General features: G+C 40.8%; 2 protein-coding genes across 2 annotated transcripts in view; one reads left to right on the forward strand and one right to left on the reverse strand.

The window, feature by feature from the left end:
* ppt2b (palmitoyl-protein thioesterase 2b) overlaps positions 1–23,277 on the reverse strand; it is a 230,658-nt gene that overhangs the window by 121,751 nt on the left and 85,630 nt on the right. The window lies entirely within an intron of this gene.
* ubqln4 (ubiquilin 4) lies at positions 2,145–20,306 on the forward strand. The gene is made up of 11 exons (XM_057827388.1): positions 2,145–2,350; positions 8,753–8,904; positions 10,795–10,943; positions 11,017–11,279; positions 11,350–11,508; positions 12,410–12,632; positions 12,698–12,837; positions 15,414–15,497; positions 15,572–15,687; positions 15,776–15,971; positions 19,278–20,306. Exons 1-11 carry the CDS (start codon positions 2,210–2,212, stop codon positions 19,428–19,430), a joined length of 1,776 nt encoding a protein of 591 aa, XP_057683371.1. The 5' UTR covers positions 2,145–2,209; the 3' UTR covers positions 19,431–20,306.

Here is a 23,277-nt window from a genome sequence, read left to right on the forward strand (position 1 = left end):
CTTCTGATTCTTTACAATTTTGCTCACAATTTAAAGTAAATAATGAATGGGAAGTTGAGTTACTTGCATCTCAAGACAACACTGACAAGACTATACACATTTACAGCAAGTATTTTATTTTTAAAAATACACTATGTCAAAGGTCAATTCATGCATTGCTGCTTCGCCACAAAGAAGTGCTTGTTTGAGAATTTAAATACAAATACACAGATAAATGACAAATTACTTTTGTTATTGATACTATATATTCATTGAAAAAAAGATTCTGTACCTTATTTACGGAAATGTTATCTCCTGCCTGTCAAAATAAAAATGCGTCCTCTTTTTTTCCTGTCAACGGCAGCGGAAACCTTTGCGAGAGTGAGCGCGGATGTGCTAGAAAGAAGAGACCGCCACAAGTGCGTGATAGGGATTTGAGGGGCCTGCCCAAAAGGGGGCTCATGTGTGTTTTTTTGGGGGGAAGGGGTTTGTTTGTTTGTAAATGGTGGGCTCTGGAGCTACCCCTGTCAATGCAATGTGCTGAAAGGCACACTTTCCTTTCAGTGTGAGCATTGTTAGAGTTGGGTAGCTTGTCTCTAAAATGCTACACCATGAAAGACATCTACTGTATAGCCATCAATATTAAACTCGGTTTACAGCATTTATATCATGTTAGTTCCACAGTCTCCACTTGGCTAAATCGAGGTGTTTTCTCGCGTCCTGCAGTCGCCTCTCGGGTATTTTCTTTTTGCTTCAGACTTCATATTGGAGGACATAATGGTATGAACAGCCAAAAATATTCTTAGTTTAGCTCCACAGTCACCATTTTGCTGCAGTGCTCTATTTTGCCTCTGTCCACAATCTCCTCTCGGATGAATTTGGTTGTTGATAATTGGTCAAGATTCCTTATTGTAACATTTAAGGATAAAACTTAGGTGAAATGGTCACATTGGTGCCACAGTCTCCACTTGAATATTTTTTCTGCCCATAGTCTCCACCAAGATAAAAAAAAAAAAAAATCAAAAAACTTGTGGCTGTCAAGCAGATTTATGTTGTACGGAGCCCCTAAGGTAACATGGAAGAAGAAAAAAATAAAACAGAAGGGGGATTGACGTAAACAAAAAAAAGTGCCCCTAAAGGGACACGGACATTTTTTTTCTGTCAAAACAGAAAAAGAACATGGAAGTAAAAAAAAAAAAAAAAAAGAAAAAAGTCGAACCAAAAATTTTTTTTACATCTAAGCAAAAAAAAAAAAAAAAAAAAAGTTAACATCGAAGCGCAAAAAAAAAAAAAAAAAAATCATAGAAGCTAACAAGGACTGCCAAATCACAGAACGTTTTCTGTCGAAAATGTCCAGTTGAGTTTAAGACTCGCTTCAAATGTCTTCTGCTTATTTGGAAACCATGCTTAATATCAATAATTAATCTTATGTCATCATATTATAGGCCTATTTCGAAGTATAACAAAATTAACCTGCCCCACGGGTGAACACGCTCCATTGTTGCCATTGTCTACCTGAAAATTGAGCTGCACAACGCACGTTTAAAATAGCGGAATTGTGGTTTTTTTGTCCAACCTGAACTTTTTTTTTTTTTGCTTCAACCGTAAAAAAAATTTGCTTTGATGTAAACAAATTTTGCTTGGATGCAAAATTTTTTTTTAATTTTTTTTTTTTTTTTTTTTTATTGCTTCGATGTAAAAAAAAAAATTTTTTTGGGCGTACAATTATTTTTTTTTTTCGGTATTTTTTTTTCCAGTGCAGTTTTTTTTTTTTTGCTTCGACAGAAAAAAATAATCTTCCGTGTCCCTTTTGGGGCACTTTTCTCTTTTATACAGTTTGAAAATTAAAATTACATTTTTTTTTCACGTGGAAGGAAATTGGCAGACTATAATCAGAATTTTTAGTTCACTTATATTTTTGTATCAAAATTATCAACCCTGCAGTGTTCATGAGAGAGCATTAGTCGTTAATTTGTTTTCAAACCAAAAATAACTATTTTACCTTTTTTTTTTTCAATTAAATTAAATTAAATGTTGTTTTTCTATTTGTTTCAAACACTACAAATAAAAAAAATACTCGATTTACAATTTCCCAGTGTATGGAAATTGGTAAAATTAAAACAGGACGTTCGATTGTGTCAATCCCTCTATTTCCGCCCAAGATATTTCACCCCCCGCCGACCCGGAAGCAGACGCTAGTCGCGAGCTGTTTCCCATCGGTGGAGTAAAGATGGCTGACCAGGGCGCCGCAGAACCCGCGAATAACAACAATAAAGCTGACGCCGTGGAGGGAACCATCATTAAGGTCACCGTCAAGACCCCCAAGGACAAGGAGGAAATCGCTATCGCTGAAGATTCGTCCGTCACGCAGGTTCGTGGCGTTTTTTGGAGGGGCCGGCGGGCGGGGGCTTGCTGCGTGCTGGGAGGGGGAAGCGAAGCGAAGCGAGCGTCATGCCCACAACTTCAGCTAACCAGCTAGCCTACTTTAGCATCGACGCAGCGCTCACCGGCATAGTGCGAAACTGTTTAATTCATGATTTTCATACTCGGGCTTTAGCCTCCCGTTTCAACAAACACTTCGCGTCGTTATAACTATTTATACTATAAAGACGGATATAGTCGTGTATAAAAGTGCGCCGTGGCTAACCGGTTAGCCACTGGGCTAGCATGGCTAACTCAACGCTAGCCGTGTCGTCAATGAAGTATCAGCTGACGCTTGCGTTTTAAACTGTGCCCGGTGGTGAACAACCCTAGTTGGGCTGCTTTCGAGTGTTTAAATGTGTTAAGGGAGCGATTGCCGCCATTGCTCTCCATTTGGGGAGAAGCGAACGTCGGCGTCTGGAACATTCTCCACTGTCACCGACACCGACCGACTGACTGAGTCATTGCTCACGTCGCCTCCCTGGGAATGCTCGCTCAAATCCCGCAGCGCCCAGTTGGCTTGGCGACGTCTTCAAGCGCTGCAGCAACACCACCTAATAATTGCGTTTAACACATTGGATAACTCACTGTCTGCCATTGACAGCAATAGATGTCCAATCCATTTAAATTGCCCGGGCTTTCAGTGATTGTTAATACTGTTGATGTGCAATCCAATTTGAACTGGTATCTATGCATCTTCAATGCCCGTGGTCCCCAACCTTTTTTGGACAACGGACCGGTGTGATGTGGACCTTTTTTTCACGGACCGCCATTGTGTGGCAGAAAATTACAGTAAATATAAAATAACATGACGAGCCCAAAAATGAACATTAAGTGCAGGGAAAAGGTAAAGCACCATTTTTTTTTTTTTTTTACAGCGGTCTCTCCTATAACCTGACGCCAAATATCCTTGGTCGCAAGCGTAATGAGTTTTTCTCTAATCGTGAAAGTTTTCTTGGCTTTAGCAATACGCTTCTCCACAAGTTATGATGCTCTCAGTGCATTCGCTTTTGTTGCCTCGTTTGCTAGCTTTTAGCCACATATTATGCAGAGCTGTCTGAAGACGTCGCTATCTGCAGCAGCTAATATTGCTGTTTACATTGACTGGCGCTAGGCTGATATAGGTGTACAAACACCCTAGGGATGGCGGCTAACCACTAGAGAGCAACATACACAAATCTCTACCTGGATTAGTCAAGGTGCACAGGTCAGATTGCGGTCGTTAAAGGGTACCACGGATAGAAAGATATATCGTTTTTGTAGATAAATGTTAATACGAGTTATAATAATTTGATATTATAATCTCTCTAACTGTTTTCGTTTTAATAAAATTTGTAATACTATTTTAACTAGTAGGTCGCCATTGTTGTTGACGTCGCAGGGCGGTGACGTCACATGGACGCGCTGCCGGGCTTGCACCGTGTCACACTTTGGGGCAGTTTAAATGGCGACTGCGACATGACTGAGTAGCGGACTCGAATAAATGTATTCATGCCCAAAAGATTATAATGACACTTTATTTTGCACATTGAGATCTAAGAGGCGTTCATTGAACCGCGTCGTTTACAGGCATAAGCTTCGGCAAGTCCTTCACAACAAACATAAGTATATTATCGTAAAATACAACTAAAATAATATTCATATCTCTCAAAAAAATGATGTCCACAGAAAGAAAAGAGCTTCAGTCTGTATTAACGAGGCCCTATTCTCACACAGTTAAACAACAATGCAAAGAGAACTGGCATTCACATATAAAACTTACTCAGACTTTGGTCAAACTCTGTCTAAACATTTTAGCAACTCGTTTAGCTCAAAAAATTTAATTTATTTAGTCACAATATACAAACTATGATGCTGAGAGCCATTATCAGTCTTCTACATTGTGAAGACCACACTCAAATGGACGTAAGCTACAATAAACCCAGAAACTACAGCGTGAGTTTAGGGACAAAACGCACTCGTTGGCTTGATCTCTGATTCATTTAATTCTCCATTGACACCTTGTGGTGTATTTAAATCACTACCTTGTAGGCCTGAACGATATTGGAAAAAACTATTGTTGCAATTTTTAGGGGGGTTGCGATATATTGCGATATTCAAAAAATATATATGTACTGTATTTATTATTATTATTTTTTTAATAAATTTGGCTTGATGACTTGAATAGCTGTTTGGAAAGACTTTGGATGACTCAACATCACCACAGTGTACAGTGATCCCTCGTTTTTCGCGGTTAATGGGGACCAGAACCCGCCGTGATATGTGAAAAACCGCGAAGTAGCGCACCCCCCCTCAATTTTTTTTTTTTTTTTTTTTTTGGTATGTGTGTTTTTTGTGCTCAATGTATTTATTTAGATTTAGCATTGGAAAGAGATACATATAAGACATGTTTTTTTTCTCACTTTTTCCCCCAAAGTGATTTAAAAATATATATAAATATAGTATATAGAGATTCAGATTCAGAGTTTATTATTTGTCATTGTCAAGATAAAAGATATAAAATGGTTTTTAAGCACTTCAAATGTCAAAATTATGATCAGTTTTAAACATAACTATCCAACCAAATCATTTTTGAACAAGAATAAAGTACTGTAGTAGATAAATGCTTAGCTTTATTAAATGCTTCTGTTTATCTACCTTAGCTGTGACCGTTGGAGTGACATGTAGAAATTTCAAACTCCTCATGATCACCTTTGGCATTTATATGTCTCCAACATCTCCACACACACACACACACACACACACACACACACACACACACACACACACACACACACACACACACACACACACACACACACACACACACACACACACACACATTCATTCCAGCGCGGCTTCCTTGCAGAAACTGTTTAACAAGTTAAACGATGATTGACAGATGCCCGTGTGAAGTCTGCTTCTTTGGCCAGATCAAAGCCATCGTTAACTTTAATAAGCAAGTGCCGCAGTGACTGAGAGGAACAAAGGGCTGGGAGAGGGAGAGTGTGAGGCTGTGCGCAGAGTAGAAAGCAAAGCGTATATTGATTTAAAAAAAAAAAAAAACTATCGCACGTGCTTGCGATGGGACTATCGCGCACATCGCGATAGCGATGTTTAAACGATACATCGTTCAGGCTTACTACATTGGAGTAATACTGTGGAAGTATGGCAGGGAGCCCATGTGACTTCACCTTCTGCGACGTCAACAACAATGGCGAGCTATTAATTTTTTTATTTAAAATTTTACAAATTTTATTCAAACGAAAACATTAAGAGGGGTTTTAACATCAAATTATTATAACTCGTGCAAACATTTACCTTTTAAGAACTACGTGTCTTTCTATCTGTGGTACCCTTTAACAAATTATCATTTCTCTGCGGGCCGGTAGCAAATGCGCCACGGACCCGTACCGGTCCCCTGCCCGGTGGTTGGGGATCCATGTTTTATACTACTAGTATGCTGCATTTTTTTTCCCGGCAACCAAAATCGGATTTTTAATCCATCCAGATTGAAACTGGATGGCTCTTTTGTAGTCTAAACAGTCACAAAGCACAGAAATCAGATTTTTGCGACACTAATTGAAACCACACACGGTAGTTATGGACAAGATGCTTTTCCGTCTGAACAGCTCAGATGGGATTTGACGTCACTCGATGCTGGATGTCGCCTTCGTTGCCATAGCAACCTGTCAGGTGTGTCAATATGGCCCAGTCTGAACAGGCCCAGATCTGATTTTGACACTTGCTAAAAAATGAACAGTCAGCCCTAAAAATCAGATTTGAGGAGGAATCCGACTGGAATCAGATATGCCTTAAGTCTGAACGGTGCCTTAGATTCCGGAATGCCATTGTATTGCATTTGTCATAGTGGTAGTCAGGCTTGACAGTTTTAGTACCCTACTTATTCAAGGATAAGGGAAGAAAAGTTACTTATCCTTGCATTTCAACGACTGCAAAATAGCATATGTTGCCCTGTGAATAATTAACGTAGGTCAGGGGGTCATTCTGGTTACCTTTGACTATGTTGTTATGGTCATAGTTATTATAGCAAAGGATTCTGGGTTCAAATCTCAGCTCCTTTTACTTTCTCCCACATACCCTAAAATGTCTTTGGCTTTGCCCACAGGCTGTTTTCTTCTGTCACTTGGGCAACAAAGTACATCTGTTGTTGTTCGCAAATAGAAATTGCTATCATTCCATTTATGAAGCATAATGATGTTTTAGATTTTATATGTATTACTCCTGTGTCGGCATGTGCCGGTATGAGATTTTGACGGTACGATAACCGTGGGCAAAAATACAGCGGTTTCACGCGATCACGGTACTGCAGTTATAGCTCCAAAATGTGTTATTTTGAAATGTATGGGTTAAAATTTTTTTTTTTTTTAATCCTGTTCAATGGAAAAATTTATTTTTTAGAACATACCGTAATTACCCGAATATAACGCACACTTTTTTCCCCCCAAAATCAACTTGTAAAATCATGGTGCGCATTATAAACGGGTACATGGATAGAGACAGAAATATATATATATTACATATATATATAAACCGATTTTTTTTTACTGACACGGCCACGTTGTGTTGAAGAAACGTATGCGGCGACCCGTTGCCGACCATTACGGTACGTGACGTCACCATTTTGTTTCGGTAATACTTCACTCTAATCGGTCGAATGATTTCGTCTGTGTTAAATTCAGCTTTTTTCACTCTTCATAAAGCACAGAATTTAGTTTCTTCAACTCATTTGAGTCAATGTTTATTGCAGCTCTGCAACTCGGACCATAACAAATGTAAGCACACACACTTCCTGTGTCCGTCAACTACATCTGTGCCTCGGGAAACTCAAACCCAAATAACAATAGTTCCTATTGTTACTGTCGTGTCAACAGCGATGAGCTCTCACGGATTTCCGACTTACGTTCTCACTTTCATTTTACCGTATCAATCCATGAAAGAAACGTTTATTCATCATGATGAAACGAGCAAGTTATACAGCAGCCTTTAAAAGAAATGTCACATCTGTTTTGTTTTCTCCTAGATTCTGGTAAGTTGGAGAAGGTGTCAAATCATATTATTACCATAAATATTGTCAGTTTATGGTATTGTTTTGAACTGCCAATATGCTATGCTTGTGCTGTGTTTCACCAGTCAGTAAAATGACATTTCTGTATCTGTACACAAGCTCTGTTTTCTTGTATTCTTCTATTTATCGGTGCTAAAATTAGGGTGCGCGTTATAAACAGGTACAATAATTTTCCCTAGATTTTACAAGTAAATTTGGGGTGCGCATTATACACGGGTGCGCCTCATATTCGGGAAATTACGGTAGTTGCAAATTGGAACATGAATATATTGTTAAAATAATCCAAAAAATATATATATTTTAAATAAAATAAGAATAAATATAACTTATAGACTATACCCACAGCCACAGCTCAAGTTGCTCAAGATTAGAGCAAGAACAAAATAATTTCTATAAAAAAGCAAAACCACTTCTGAATATTTTTTTTTTTAATTCTACTGCATTACTATTTTTTTGAGGGTGGAAAAGCTCAAGTGAAGTTTCGCCATTTTCAGCCACTGTGTCAGCTCTAGTCTACATGATGTCATGCCTATGTGTAAGTAACTAATAAGTTAGTTGAAAATGTATAAGTTAGTTGAAAGTGTAAATATTTTTGTGGAAAGGTTTCATCTAAACAAACAAACAAAAAAAACATCGGGAGTGAGACATCTCCTTGATCCAGCGAACGTGAATTTGTGCTTAGGGCAAGAGCATCTTTCGCAATTAGCGATCTTTGATGCTATCCTCTTTTCCCCTTCATTCAAGCGAATCAAGCTTGTTTTCTCACTCTGCGGCTGTAACACTCGACGATGTTGCTCTCCCAGCTAAGCCTAGGCTAACATTCGTCTTTGTAAGCTTTTAGTTAGTTTGTGAATTGAATTTGAAAGGAAAATGTGTGTTTTGTTTCTGGCAAACTTTTACATGGTGCTGATTGGTTGAAGCTACTCACACATGGAAAAATACAATTGTACAACGTTTTAAATGTATTCATTTTGTATATTCCACTTACCACGATTTGAGAGCTCAATTAATTGAAGAAAAGTACGCCGTATGTTTGGAGTATTTGTTTTTGGGTTCACTGGCTGTCTAGCCGATAGCGTTACTTTCACACACAGCAACAAACGGCTGCCGCGCCAAGCCACTTCTGGCTGCATTTTTGACACATGAAAAATAGCGAATACCGTACTACGGTCTGACGGAAAATTTTAGTGGTTTTGAAACCGTGACGTTTTCACACCACGGTAAACCGTGAAACCGGTAATCGGCACATGACTACTCCTGTGACATATTGTCGTTCATCTTTAGTTCAAAGAGGAGATCTCCAGGCGCTTCAAAGCCAAGCAGGATCAGTTGGTTCTGATCTTCGCCGGTAAGATCCTGAAGGACGGCGACAGCCTTAGCCAGCACGGAATCAAAGATGGCCTGACAGTGCACCTGGTCATCAAGACGGCACAGAAGTAAGCTTTGGTTAAATAATGCCCTTGCTGTGGAAAACATGTAAAAGAACAACCTCATTTTTATGATTGCCGTATTTTCCGCTCTAAAGGCGGATCGGAGAATAAGGCACACCTTACCCTGAGTGGCTTATTTTAAAACTGTTTTCATACTGTATGTAGAGCGCACCGTACTATAAGGCACAGAAGTAGTAGTAGTAGTAGTAGTAGTAGTAGGGGTTGTGTTATGCATCTACTGGATGGAGCTGCACTAAAGGGAATGTCATGTCATGCCTTGAATAACCAATATTGATTCATACAGTGCTGACCAAAAGTATTGGCACCCCTGCAATTCTGTCAGATAATGCTCAATTTCTGCCAGAAAATGATTGCAATTACAAATTCTTGGGTATTAATATCTTCATTTATTTTGCTTGCAATGAAAACTCACAAAAGGAAATGGATTTTTTTTTTATCATTATCATTTTACACAAAACTCCATAAATGGGTCCTACAAAAGTATTGGCACCCTCAGCCTAAGTGTGTTTTGGGTTATTGTCTTGTTGAAAGACCCATGACCTCTGAGGGATACCTAGCTTTCTCACACTGGGCCCTGCATTATGCTGCAAAATTTGTTGATAGTCTTCAGACTTCATAATACTATGCACACGGTCAAGCAGTCCAGTGTCAGAGGTAGCAAAGCAACCCCAAAACATCAGGCAACCTCCGCCATGTTTGACTTTGGGGACCATGTTCTTTTCTTTGAAGGCCTCGTTTTTTTCCTGTAAACTCTTTATGTTGATGCCTTTTCCAAAAAGCTCTACTTTTCTCTCATCTGACCAGAGAACATTCTTCCAAAACGTTTTTGGCTTTCTCAGGTAAGTTTTGGCAAAGTCCAGCCTGGCTTTTTTAGGTCTCTGGGTCAGAAGTGGGATCTTCCTGGATATCCTACTATAAAGTCCCTTTTCATTCAGCTGCACACGGATAGTAGGGGTTGACATTGTTGTACCCTCGGACTGCAGGTCAGTTTGAACTTGTTTGGATGTTAGTTGAGATTCTTTATCCACCATCTGCACAAGCTTTCATTGAAATCTCTCATCAATTTCTCTTTTCCGTCCACATCTAGGGAGGTTGGCCACAGTGCTGTGGGCTTTGCACTTATTGATGGCACTGCGCACGGTAGACACGGGAACATTCAGGTCTTTGGAGATGGACTTGTAGCCTTGAGATCACCCATGCTTCCTCACAAATTCGGTTTTCAAGTCCTTAGACAGTTCTTTGGTCTTCTTTCTTTTCTTCATGTTGAATGCGGTACACACAAGGACACAGGGCAGAAGTTGAGTCAACTTTAATCCATTTTAAATGGCTGCAAGTGTGATTTAGTTATTGCCACCACCTGTTATGTGTGACAGGTAAGTAACAGATACTGTTAATTACACAAATTAGAGAAGCATCACATGATTTTTCAAATGGTGCCAATACTTTTGTCCGGGCCATTTTTGGAGTTTTTTTGTAAAATGATAATGATTTGAATTTTTTTCCCCATTCTCGATTGTGTTTTTTTACTTCGCAAGCAAAATAAATGAAGATATTACTACCAAAGCATTTGTAATTGCAATCGTTTTCTGGGAGAAATTGAGCATTATCTGACAGAATTGCAGGGGTGCCAATACTTTTGGCCAGCACTGTATATCAGGCATACTTTTTAGAAAATTGAAAGCTTTTAGGTGCGCCTTATAGGACGGAAAATGTGATAATTATCCAATGTAATTTCCTCAGGTTAAGCTGTATATTTTTTGTGGCATTTAGGAATGGGTAACTGAAATGAACACAATAAATGCTTCATAATTCCCCAATTTTTGTTTTCAAAAAAATGCAAAGTGCCAGGAATTTACGTTGCCGTCTTGTGCGCAGGGCCTCAGATGGAGGCAACACCTCGGCCCAGAGCTCCTCGTCCACTCCCGTAGAAAGCACCAGCGCCTCCAATCCGGGCAGCGCACCTTCCTCCTCCGGGTCCGCCGCCAACTCCGCCCCACCGCCCGCTCAATCGGCCAACCTACTGAGTGAGTCGACCGTTTTCCCGTTGAGATGACCTCAGAGGACTGGGGCCTTTACCCCGCGTCCCTTTCACTTCAGGTGGTTTCGGCGACTTGTCCAACTTGGCGGTGCTGGGCATGGGCTCGTCCAACTTCATGGAGCTGCAGCAGCAGATGCAACGGCAGCTCATGTCCAACCCGGAGATGCTCTCGCAGATCATGGAGAACCCTTTAGTGCAGAACATGATGTCCAACCCAGACCTGATGCGCCAGATGATCGTGTCCAATCCGCAGATGCAGCAGCTGATGGAGCGCAACCCGGAGATCTCGCACATGCTCAACAACCCAGAGCTCATGAGACAGGTGAAGGAACCGTCTGTGAACAATCTTCCAAGGAAATTTGACCTGCTGGAGTTAACTCCTATATTTCCAGACAATGGAGCTGGCTCGCAACCCGGCCATGATGCAGGAGATGATGCGCAACCAGGATCGGGCACTCAGCAACTTGGAGAGCATCCCGGGCGGCTACAACGCCTTGCGCAGGATGTACACCGACATCCAGGAGCCCATGTTTAGTGCAGCCAGAGAGCAGGTAAGCATTCACGCAACTGTAACAATATGAGACAAAATCACCCTTTTTTTCCAAGTATCCAAATTAGTGCTGCAACGATTAATCTGTTAACTCGAGTACAAAAAAGCTTCGAATTACATTTTGCCGCTTCGAGTATTCGTTTAATTCGAGCGGCGTTGTAATGGTTTTTTTGGAAAGTTTTTGCATTTAGTTTTATAGATTTGGGTGGATACACATCCCTCTAGTGGCAACAGTGAATATGACATACAGCGTCTGAACCTTTTGGACTTGGACCATCAAATGTTATCTGATCTTTGTGAAAATCACACAGATGAAAAAACAATGTCTTCTTTAACTAAAAACACCCAAACATTTACAGGTTTTCATATTTTACTTAGGATAGTATGCAAACAACGACAGGAGACGGAAAAATAAGTCAGTGAACCATCAGATTTCATATTTTGTGGCCGCCCCATCATCGGTATCGTTGATAATTACAAAATGTGATATGATGTGCCCCAAGGAAGAAAGAACCGAAGAAAGAAAGACAAGGGCAGACGGGAGAAGCATATGCTTATCATTTTCCCGTCCCCCATACAGCTAAAGACGCACAATCAAACCTCGTAGAGACTGCGTACATCTCATTACATGAGCTTTAATGAGCAATTATGCATAGTTTGAAGAGACACTTGGGAATTTATTTTGTATTTGCATTTAATGCTCTTTTGAAAGTGCAATCTTAACAAGCCTTTGTTTTACATTTCCTAAAGTGTATTCTGCAACGCATTAAATCCTAATCCGATTACTTGATTATTCGAACTAACAAATGGATAGATTACTCGACTACTAAAATAATCGATAGCTGTAGTCCTAATCCAAATGACATCGCCGTGTGATGCTATCTCTCAACTTTCTTCCGCAGTTCGGCAACAACCCATTCTCAGCCCTCGGCGGCGGCTCAGAGTCTGGCGCGCAACCGTCGCGGACGGAGAACCGCGAGCCCCTGCCCAATCCCTGGGGTCCACCCAATGCCTCGAACCCCCCGGAAAACGGCGGCACGGCGGGAGGAACCGGCGCCCCCGCTACCGGCACCAACCCCACCGTGTCCAACCCGCTGGGCGTCAACCCTAACAGTCTGGGAAACGGTAAGATGAATAGACTTTTAACAAAAGACTGCCTGTTCGCTGACCAAATTAAAATTTCCCCTCAGGAATGTTCAACAGTCCAGGCATGCAGAGCCTCTTGCAGCAGATCTCGGAAAACCCTCAGCTCATGCAGAACATGCTGTCCGCTCCATACATGCGCAGCATGATGCAGTCGCTGTCCCAGAACCCAGAGTTGGCCTCACAGGTGGGCAAATAAGCCTCAGCCACCAAGATTTGGCAGTTTTTCACAAAATGCAGAACATTGCACATGAGGTCTTCAAAATGCAGAACATTGCACACAATCTGAGGTAGACATGCCAGTGTTTCCCATAGGATTTTTTGAAACTGTGGTGGTGGGCTGCATCGGAGTCGGACAGCCTCACCATGTCGTGCCACGGCGAATTTTTTTTTTTTTTTTTTTTCATTATGTTTTTTCCCCCAAGAAGAACCATAACAAAGATATATTTGAAATATTTCATTAGCTAGGCTAATGTTATAGCTCTCAGCTACGGTACATGTATGTAAAATGCGTAGCTGATTACAGCTACGTTACCCTTTGTAATAATGCGACTTTTTTTTCTCGTAGCAATAGTACGACTTACATCTCGTAGTGACTCAGGGTTGGCAACCCAAACTGTTGAAAGAGCCATATTTGACCCCCCCCCCCCCCCCCCCAAAAAAAAAAAAACTGATACAGTATGTCTGGAGCAGCAAAAAATTTAAAGCCTTGTACAAGCCTTATAATTATCAATACTAGCTATGTTAGCCTACTATAAAAATGACTAAGTTGGCTAGAAATACATAATTAGCCTTCATGATTAAATGTTTATTTTCCCTGCAGTGGATCCTATAGCGCACCACTACTCTGTTGTACGATGCCACCACAAGTTTAACTTCATTACAATATTAATGAATTGAAAGAATGTTTGTGTCATGTTTGTCCTCCTAGAAATCCTATTAAAACAAAAAATATATTTCCCTCCCCCATCTTTCTCCATTAAAAAAAAAAAAAAAAAGCTCCGAAGCAGCGCTAAAGAGCCGCATGCGGCCCGGGAGCCGCGGGTTTCAGACCGCCGTCGTAGTCCTCCTTTTTCCTTTTTATTTGACCCTCATAAGTACTACATTACCACAACAATAACAGTCCTTCTGTCAACTGACCCATTTACAGCACTGGGGGAATTCTAATAGCCGTGTAAAGAGTTTTACTTCATTTGGTGAGAAGGTGAATAGTTTTTTCCCCGTTGTTCGTGCACTAAATTTCCACACAAACGCACATCGAGATACCATTAAGCTAGCAAGGACAGGTATGAGAGTCATTTTTCGAGTGTCCCAGAGCTCGTGAAATTGGGGGGGGGGGGGGGGCATTTATCAAAGTTTCGTCAGCCGTAATTGTCTGAAGTTGGCGTGCCGGTGTTGTGCCGAAAAATAGCCACTCCACGCGAAATGTCCCCCCTGACGGGAGCGCCCACACGTCACTCGTACAAACAGCCTTTTCTTACCAATCGATGGACACGGAAACGACTTTCTTGTACCGTGAATATGTATCATTTTACTCTGCTTGAACTAATAAATATTTTACTGTGACCAACGCTCTGAAAATGGAGCAAGGCTTTATTTTGGGCCCCGCCTCTCCGCGCAAGTTTAATCAAAGTTTGCTTTCCGTCCAAGACGGCCGTCCACCGCTCACTTTCGCCGAAAAGTCCGATCCAAACTATTGTAATGCCCCGGATATGGGGAAGAAGGAGAGAAGTCTGCTTACCCACTTGATTGTGGTAACAATAATAAAGAAAAACAATAACAAAATAGCAGCGGGCTGCTAAGACATGCGACCGCTATCTCGCTCGTTCTCCCATTCTTCCTACTCGTTCCCCTTGCGTCTCTTAAATAAATAAATAAATAAATAAAATACTATTCTAAAATGCTACTCTACTACCCGCGCGAGCGAGAGCGCGTGCGGGTAGTAGAGTGGAGTGGGCTACAGCTGCGTAATCGGCTGACTGACGCATCTGATTATTATCTTTTTTTTTTTTTCGGCGGGGGGGCAAACGAGACTGTGGCGGGCCGCCACAGTCTCGTTCATTTGTGGGAAACACTGCATGCAATCCCCCCAAAAATTAAATAATCATATAGAGACAAAGTAATTTGAACTTACACTCAGCAGCATGTAAAAGCCTTTTTGTATGAATGTCAACATAATAAATCGACAAAAGAAAATGTTTATTTTCAAAAATGAGTCCGGTTAACAAAAAAAGCAGCCATTGGTATAAAAGTTACGGGCCAGTAAAATAAGTCTGTCCACAGTATCAGGCTTTATCAAACACTAGAACTACCAAGGGTGGATCAGTTGATACAAATCCCTTTTGTATCCAGAGAAGGGTCATCTGACCCTAATCAGCATATCTTTTGTGTACATTGAGGTCCTCATTAGTCATTCCCATTCACACTTGCAAAAATCACAGGGTTGGATTGCTCCGATTAGCATCTTGAGTGTTTGTAGGGCAGGGGTGCTTTGGCTTTGTCGGACAGTGGACCGCTCAGACAGGCATTCGGGCGGACAACCTTTTTACATCTTCCAAAAGTTGCAGTTTGCCTACAGTACAAGGGACAGTGTAACAAAATAAACCATTTTTTATGCGGTGACATGACACTTTGCGCAGCCAAACTAGTTGGGGGGGGGGGTGACAGTCAAGCAAATACGGTCACCACACACAGTCAGAGATTGACCAGAAGTCTAGTGTGTCGTTGTGTGTGTCTCACTCAACAGATTCTATATTTTTGCAGGTTATGATGAATAACCCCTTATTTGCCGGAAACCCACAGCTGCAGGAACAGTTTCGGTCTCAGCTTCCCATTTTTCTCCAGCAGGTATTGAAGACATGGTCTACTGTTGTTGTTTTTTTTGGGTACGGTTTTATGTTAATTTGATGGACTGTTTTCAGATGCAGAACCCAGAAGCGCTATCAGTGATGACGAACCCACGCGCCATGCAAGCGCTCATGCAGATCCAGCAGGGCCTACAAACGCTGCAAACGGAAGCACCGGGCCTCATGCCCAGGTGAATGCCATCAAACACCACTAACAAACACTATTTCCACCCCTAAATTTTTTTCCCCCAAAAATCATCTCTATTCTTTTTACCGCAGTTTGATGTCAGGCGGCCTTCCCGGTGGGATTCCGGGCGGCGTTCCCGCAGGCGTACCCAGCGGCATTCCCACGAGCGGCACCGCGCCCACCGAGAATCCCGCGTCCTCACCCAGCGGCACCGGGACAGCGCCAAATGCCGCCCAGCAGCAGCTGATGCAACAGATGCTCCAAATGTTTGCAGGAGGAGGCACAGCGGTACACTTATGCTATAACGACAAATTTTCTTCTTTGCCTGTTCCCGGTCATGATGAGTTTGTTTTGTCTGACACGAGTTTTTCAAAATAATAGCTCCCGTTCAGCTAGTTTTTTGACTGGTGCAGAAATTTAAGGTACCAGATCAAGATACAGCAGAAAACCCAGTTTAGTTGTCCATTGTTGAGCTGCTACACAATCAGTCATTTTGATGGTCGATAATTCACTAGACTAATCAGTCGTGGTCGACCAATTTATGGACTTTTTTCCCAACATCAGCCGTCGGCAGATTAACACAAAAATTAGACAATAACAACGGATTTTGATCAGGCACCTGTGTGGGCAACTACGGCCGCCGCTGACTGACGGTAGGACACTGGAAGGATCCGACAGCAGCTGAAAGCTTCAGGCTTGCCTGTTTTGTAAATATAGTAAGATTTTTTTTTAATGTTGCGTGAGAGAAGATGCAATGTTGCTTTATCCTTTACAGGCGTTTACTGAGTGATCCTTATGCTCTAAATAGTAGGGTTAGCGTCACATTGGTGTTAGCATTAGCTTTAGCATGGCGAACATCCTCTTCAACTCTCCCTCTCACTTGTTTAGATTTTGTCGTGACATCCTGGTGGGTTTAATTATTTGAAAATAATGTACTGTTTTTGCTGAGTGTAATCATAAAAAGAAGTGTTTGTTGGTTTGGTAGCACTAGACGGAATTATTCCTTTAAGTTTGAGGTCATTGTAAGTTTGAAGCTGTAGATGCATTTTTTTTAAAAAAAAAATGCCTTTCCTAATCTACTTGCTTTTAAAAAATGATAGGCCGTTGCAAACGCGATAATGATGAGCGTTAGCATTAGCATTTAGCGTGGCGAACGTCATATTACACCCTCGGGCAACTTTTTTTTTAATGTCCTGGTGAGTAAAGTTAATTGAAAATGATGTACCATTTTCCTGCTGAGTGTGCATTATCATCACCAAGTTGGCATTGTCCTTGAAGACGCAACAATAAAATCTTTTTTTTTAAATTTTTTTAATTATTACCAAAAATAGCCACTTGGCCTAAACTTTCCTTGAATGACGTTTCCATGAACATTGTGTGATGTGTTTTAATCAAAACAACTAGAGCAAAGTCAGAAGATTCAGAGCCTCACCTGCATAATGAAAAATATATCTATTGGCGATGTGACGATACTAGGGGTGTAACGGTACACAAAAATCTCGATTCGGTACGTACCTCAGTTTTAAAGTCACGGTTCGGTTCATTTTCGGTAAAGTAAGAAAACAACATGCAAAATATAAATGTGCTAGTTGTTTATTACACACTTTTGTGCTTTCAACAATAGGAACAGTAGCCTATACAAAGCTAGAATTCTGCTCAAAAAGTAGCGGGTATTTAAAGTTAATAATCCAACAACAATTTGCCTTTCAGATCCCGCGCATTGGTCAGCTTTCTTTCTGAAAGAAAGAAGAAAAAAGAAGTCCTGTGCTAAAGAGAAAAGTAATCCTAATGACAAAGATTTTAACATGTATTTTACAAATGAAATGCCTCAATGAATTCTTTTTTTCTTATGAATGGTTTTCAAAAGCTTTATTGGTGGATTTTCTCAAGTTGAAGCGCCACACAGAAATTGTTTTAGCTCATTTCAATTCATTTTATTTAAATGGGCTATTATTTATTTTATTATGTGTTTGTATTTTACAAATGTGATGTAGTATTCATTTATATTGTATATTTTATGTTGTATAACTTTAGTTCTTATGTGAATATTAGTTCCTACTTGTTTTGTCGTGGTAGGAGGGTTTTGTATTGAACACGGGGCCGTGTTGGTTATTATTATAGCAGAGAAGACAACTGTAAATCAACAAAGACAAGTCCACTGTGCCCCGATCTACCACTCAAGAGATCTGATGGACTCAAAAAGTGGGTTACGATTGCATATTTTTTTGAAAATCGACCGGATCCACTGTATTTTTACACGAGTGACTTTCGGTCTGCCCAATCTGCTAGCTAGTAGTATTGACGCAGGAGGGCCGCGTCTCTCGTCAAATAATGAACTCTGCCGTTCTTTTAGCGTGCGTCGCGTTGAGCCGCTTCTGGGACGTGTCTCACACCCGGCCGCACTGCGACTGGTGTGCATTGGCTGATTGACTTTAACGCCCGTGTTTCACTGCGTTGTCACGACGGCCACGTTGTCGCGCCGTTGATGTTTCTGGGTTATACTGTCCCACCGTGTTGGTCCTCATTATAGTAGAGAAGACGGAGTAAATATAATCTCCACAAAGAAACTGTAACCCGATCGACTCACAGCCGCAAAAAGTAAGGGTTGCAGTACGTCAGAAACTCGTTCGGTACGCCTCTGTTCCGAACCGAGCACCACGTACCGAAATGGTTCAATACGAATACATGTACCGTTACACCCTTAGACGATACACACGAGTCATGGTTCATTATGTATCCCGGTATGGGGGTCACGGTTCGGTGCAGGTTCAGAACATTTTCTTTTCTCACAGCATTTGAAAGTTTGTATACCGTTACACTCTCATATAAGTGAATTTTTTTTTTTTTAAATGTGGGTTTGACCTACGTTGTTTTTTTGTTTTTTTTTGTATGAAAAAAATCAGTCCAATAAAATCAGTTAACATCTGTGATGTCAAAGATGTTGTTATAGAATGTATAATGTAATAGTGTTGCACCAATATCATTTTTTGGCCCAGATACCGATACCTGGCTGTGCAGTATCGGTCGATACCGATACCACTTCATTTGAAATTATATAGACAAAATGAATCCAGTAGAACAGCTTGGTGGTCAGGGCATCGAAACATGGAATCAAAATGAAAAAATTCGAACAGTTCCGGGAGAACCGGAGTGTTACAACCGGGTCACATCGATACTCGATGCCCAACCCTAGGTAAAATGTTATAATACTGGACCGGTAAATGGTATCGGCGCCCTCTTTGTTGGTACTCGTCACTACCACTATTTCAGGCCGTATCGGCCCCTCTCTGCCGATGCTGGTATCGGTGCATCTTTAGTAATAACGTGTGGGGGGTGAAAAGTAATGTCAATTACTTTGCTGAGTAACTAATTACTCTTACAATGAGGTAAACAAGTTACTAACTCAACTGCTTTTTGGGAGAAGTCATTTGTAACTTTTTTTTTTTTTAAAGTTGGAATAACAACACTGGTCGTGACACCCAATTTAGTAGCCTTTGCATAAATTTAATCCTTATTTTGATATCTAATACATGAAATGACGGTAGTTATGAAACCTCTTGTGGTTTCATCCAATTCCTTTTCCTCCGTTTGCAGAACCAGACCCCCGAGGTCCGCTTCCAGTCGCAGCTGGACCAGCTGAACGCGATGGGATTCATCAACCGCGAGGCCAACCTGCAGGCCCTCATCGCCACCGGAGGCGACATCAACGCCGCTATCGAGAGACTGTTGGGCTCGCAGCCCTCGTAAAGACGCGCGCACGCAGTACATACTGTCGCACCGCATTCATACATACACACACACAAACAAACACACCACACCCACAGACAAAAAGTATCGCCTATCGCTCCCCAAACTTTACAAAGACACTTCAGGCAAGATCTGACTCCTCCATAATGTTCTCCATTCCATTTCTTTCCCTTTTTTGGGGGGGGTGCCCCCAATCCATCCACTTTGTGTCGCGACGGGTGGTCTCATTCATTTATTTGCAACAGTAAGAAGGCTCTCAGTAATGGAGATCAGGAGAAAATGACTTTCCAAAGTCTCATTTGTTCCTCCTTCACGATAAAAGCAACAATTGCGGCTTTCCAGATTCAAAACGTTGCCCTCCGCACTTGTTAATTTGTCATTCCAAGTGATATAAAAAGTGTCTTTGTGTGTCAGAGGCACCGCTGCTGTGCCTTTTGTGTCCTCCCCGTCAATGCGAGACCTCCACGCATGTGTGGCTGTGGCTGTGTGTGCACGGAAGGGTCGGGAAAGGGGGCGGTCCCACGTGAAATCCACACATCCGCACATCACAGGACTTTTCAGACGCAAACAATTGGCGCCGTCGATGTCACCAATATGAATGAAGCAAAATGAGTTCTTTTTTCTTTTCATTTTAATCTGATCTTGTTCTTTTTTTTAAGTGAATTGAAATTCAACGATGAAAATCAGATGAATCAGTTTTACAATGTGAATTCTAGTATGATGGGCCTACCCAAAACAGGTCAGGAAAATGAAAGAAATCTAGCGCTAGGTCGTCGTTTATCGTTTCTCTCTTTTGGAAAATCTCGGCAATGTAGTTGTGGTAACCACGGCAACTGCTTCTCCAGCTTTGCTTTGTTCATTGACTACGGCTCAAAACCATAAAACGGGGAAAAAAATCGTTTCCCAAAAAAGTTGGAACTGACTTTTAACAGAAATGTACTAAAAAAAACAAATAAAAAGGAAACATGGTCAAAAATGGTCTGCGCTCTGTTTTAGATGATTCAGACAAGCAGCTAACCCTTTTACAGCAGGGCCGAGAACGGAAAGTGGTATTTGCCATGTGGAAAATGGATTTTGTCATGTGGCATTTTATTTTGCCATGTGTTAAAATGGATTTTGCCATGTGGCAATTTTTTGCGATGTGTCAAAATGGATTTTGCCATTGTGGCATTTTATTTAGCCATGTGGCCAAAATGGATTTTGCCATATGACTTTTTTTTTTTTTTTTGCCATGTGTCAAAATGGATATTGCCATGTGGCATTTTATTTAGCAATGTGTCAAAATGGATTTTGCTATGTGGCCTTTTATTTAGCTATGAGTCAAAATGAATTTTGCCATGTGGCCTTTTATTTAGCCATGTGACAAAATGGATTATGCCATGTGGCATTTTTTTTTTGCGACGTGTCAAAATGGATTTTGCCATGTGGCATTTTATTTAGCCATGTGGCAAAATTGATTTTGCTATGTGGCATTTTTTTGCCATGTGGGGAAATGGATTTTGCCAATGGATTTTGCTATTTGGCTTTTTTTTTTTTTTTTTTTTTTTTTTTGCCATGTGGCATTTTTTTTTTTTGTCACGTGACAAAATGGATTTTGCCACGTGGCATTTTTTTGGCATGTGTCAAAATGGATTTGGTTTGTGGCTTTTTTGGGGGGGGGGCATGTGGCAAAAAATGCCACATGGCAAAATCCATTTTGACAAATGGCAAAAAAAAATGCCACATGGTAAAACGAACGAAAAGTAATTGCCGTACGGCAAAATTGATTTTGCCATGTGGCATTTTTATTTTTGCCATGTGGTATTTTATTCATCCATGAGGCAAAATGGATTTGGTTTGTGGCTTTTTTTTTCTTTGGCCATGTGGCAAAAAGAGGCCACATGGCAAAATCCATTTTGACACATGGCAAATACCACTTTTGGTTCTCGCTATCTCTCCCCTTTTGAACCCTTTTTAGGGCACTGGTTGCACTGATCTGCCATTGACGGCACTTGACGTCCAATATATTTTGATGGGATTCTTCTCCATTGAACTGACTATTTTGACACTTTCCATTCAAAATTGATTGTCAAACGTCAATGGCAGCTAAATGAATTCCCTATAAAGGATTTAGTTGTGGCAAAAAAAAGTCCCATTCGTTTCCAACAAAAAATTTTTTTAAAAATTTCTTTTTTAAATCCGATTCACAAAAATGTACAGGTCAAAAAGGCATGCAAAGGTTGTATAGTTCTTGCCAAAAATGTACCGTTCCACCAACATTTATACCCAAAGGGAGAGGATATGAAGTGATTTTAATGCCTTAAAATCAACAAGAAATGATCCATGGGATTTGAAAGCATCCTCGTGCAATTTTCTCATTTTCTAGTTCTATTTTAACCCTTTCAGGGACACCGGATATCTATTGAAAAATTATCATTCGCTTAATTCATTCACTGCCAGCCCTGTTTGATATTGAAAACACCTAATGACAACAATAGACGTCTCATCCATTCCAACTGTCGAATGATCACTTCCAGCTCCTCCTAGTTAAAATATATTGGATGTCTATTGCCGTCAATGGCAGCCAGAGAGTTAGGCTGTGTGAGGTCACGATAGTTATATTAAAAAAAAAAAAAAATTCTCGGAGAAAAATACACACTGGCCACACTTATTTGAATTTATATCTTTATTGTTTTTTACAATTACAGCGTCCCTCACTACCATCGCGGCTCAACTTTCACGCCCTCAGTGCATCACAGATTTTTTTTTAATCTTGTTATAACAATATAAGAGTTCTAAAATTATTATTAACATTTTATTTACATGTTTACACATTTACAAAGTGCTGGACTAAAGTATTGGCACCCCTGCAATTCTTTCAGAAATGCTCAATTTCTCCTAGAAAATGATTGCAATTACAAATGCTTTGGTAGTACTATCTTTGTTTATTTTGCTTACAATGAAAAAAAAAAAAAAAGAATGGAAAAAAAATTAAATCCTTATCATTTTACAAAAAAATCGGCCGGACAAATGTATTGGCACCCTCAGCCTAATTCTTGGTAGCACAACCTTTCGACAAAATAACTGCGAACAACCGCTTTCGGTATCCATCAATGAGTTTCTTACAATGGAATTTTAGACAATCATTCTTCTTTGGCCAACTACTCCAGGTCTCTGAGATTTGAAGGGTGCCATTTTCAGATCTCTCCACAGGTGTTCTATGGGATTCAGGTCTGGACTAATTGCTTGGCACTTAAGAAGTCTCAAGTGCTAAACCATTTTCAAGTGTGTTTTGGGTCATTGTCCTGCTGGAAGACCCATGACCTCTGAGGGAAACCCAGCTTTCTCACACTGGGCCCTACATTATGCTGCAAAATTTGTTGGTAGTCTTCATAATGCCATGCACATGGTCAAGCAGTCCAGTGCCAGAGGTAGCAAAGCAACCCCAAAACATCAGGGAAGCTCTGCCATGTTTGACTGGGGACCATGTTCTTGATGCCTTTTCCCAAAAAGCTCTATTTTTGTCTCATCTGACCAGAGAACATGCTTCCAAAACGTGTTTGGCTTTCTCAAGAAAGCCTGGCTTTTTTATGTCTCTGGGTCAAAAGTAGGGTCTTCCTGAGTATCCTACCATTGAGTCCCTTTACATTCAGATGCCGACGGATTGACACTATTGTACACTCAGACTGCAGGACAGCTTGAACTTGTTTGGATGTTAATCAAGGTTCTTCATCCACCATCCGCACAATCTTTCGTTGAAATCTCTCATCAATTTTTCTTTTCTGTCCACATCTAGGGAGGTTAGCCACAGCGCCGTGGGCTTTACACTTATTGATGACAATGCAGACTGTAGACCCAGGAACATTCA

Source organism: Corythoichthys intestinalis, chromosome 22 (assembly GCF_030265065.1).
Source record: "Corythoichthys intestinalis isolate RoL2023-P3 chromosome 22, ASM3026506v1, whole genome shotgun sequence".
Taxonomy (NCBI): domain Eukaryota; kingdom Metazoa; phylum Chordata; class Actinopteri; order Syngnathiformes; family Syngnathidae; genus Corythoichthys; species Corythoichthys intestinalis.

Excerpts from the sequence above, each read along its gene's own strand:
- ubqln4 (XM_057827388.1), top strand. The coding sequence starts at position 2,210 with ATGGCTGACCAGGGCGCCGCAGAACCCGCGAATAACAACAATAAAGCT. Across the intron at positions 15,498-15,571 it reads TTCCCATTTTTCTCCAGCAG|ATGCAGAACCCAGAAGCGCT; the intron begins GTATTGAAGACA and ends GACTGTTTTCAG. Across the intron at positions 15,972-19,277 it reads TTGCAGGAGGAGGCACAGCG|AACCAGACCCCCGAGGTCCG; the intron begins GTACACTTATGC and ends CTCCGTTTGCAG.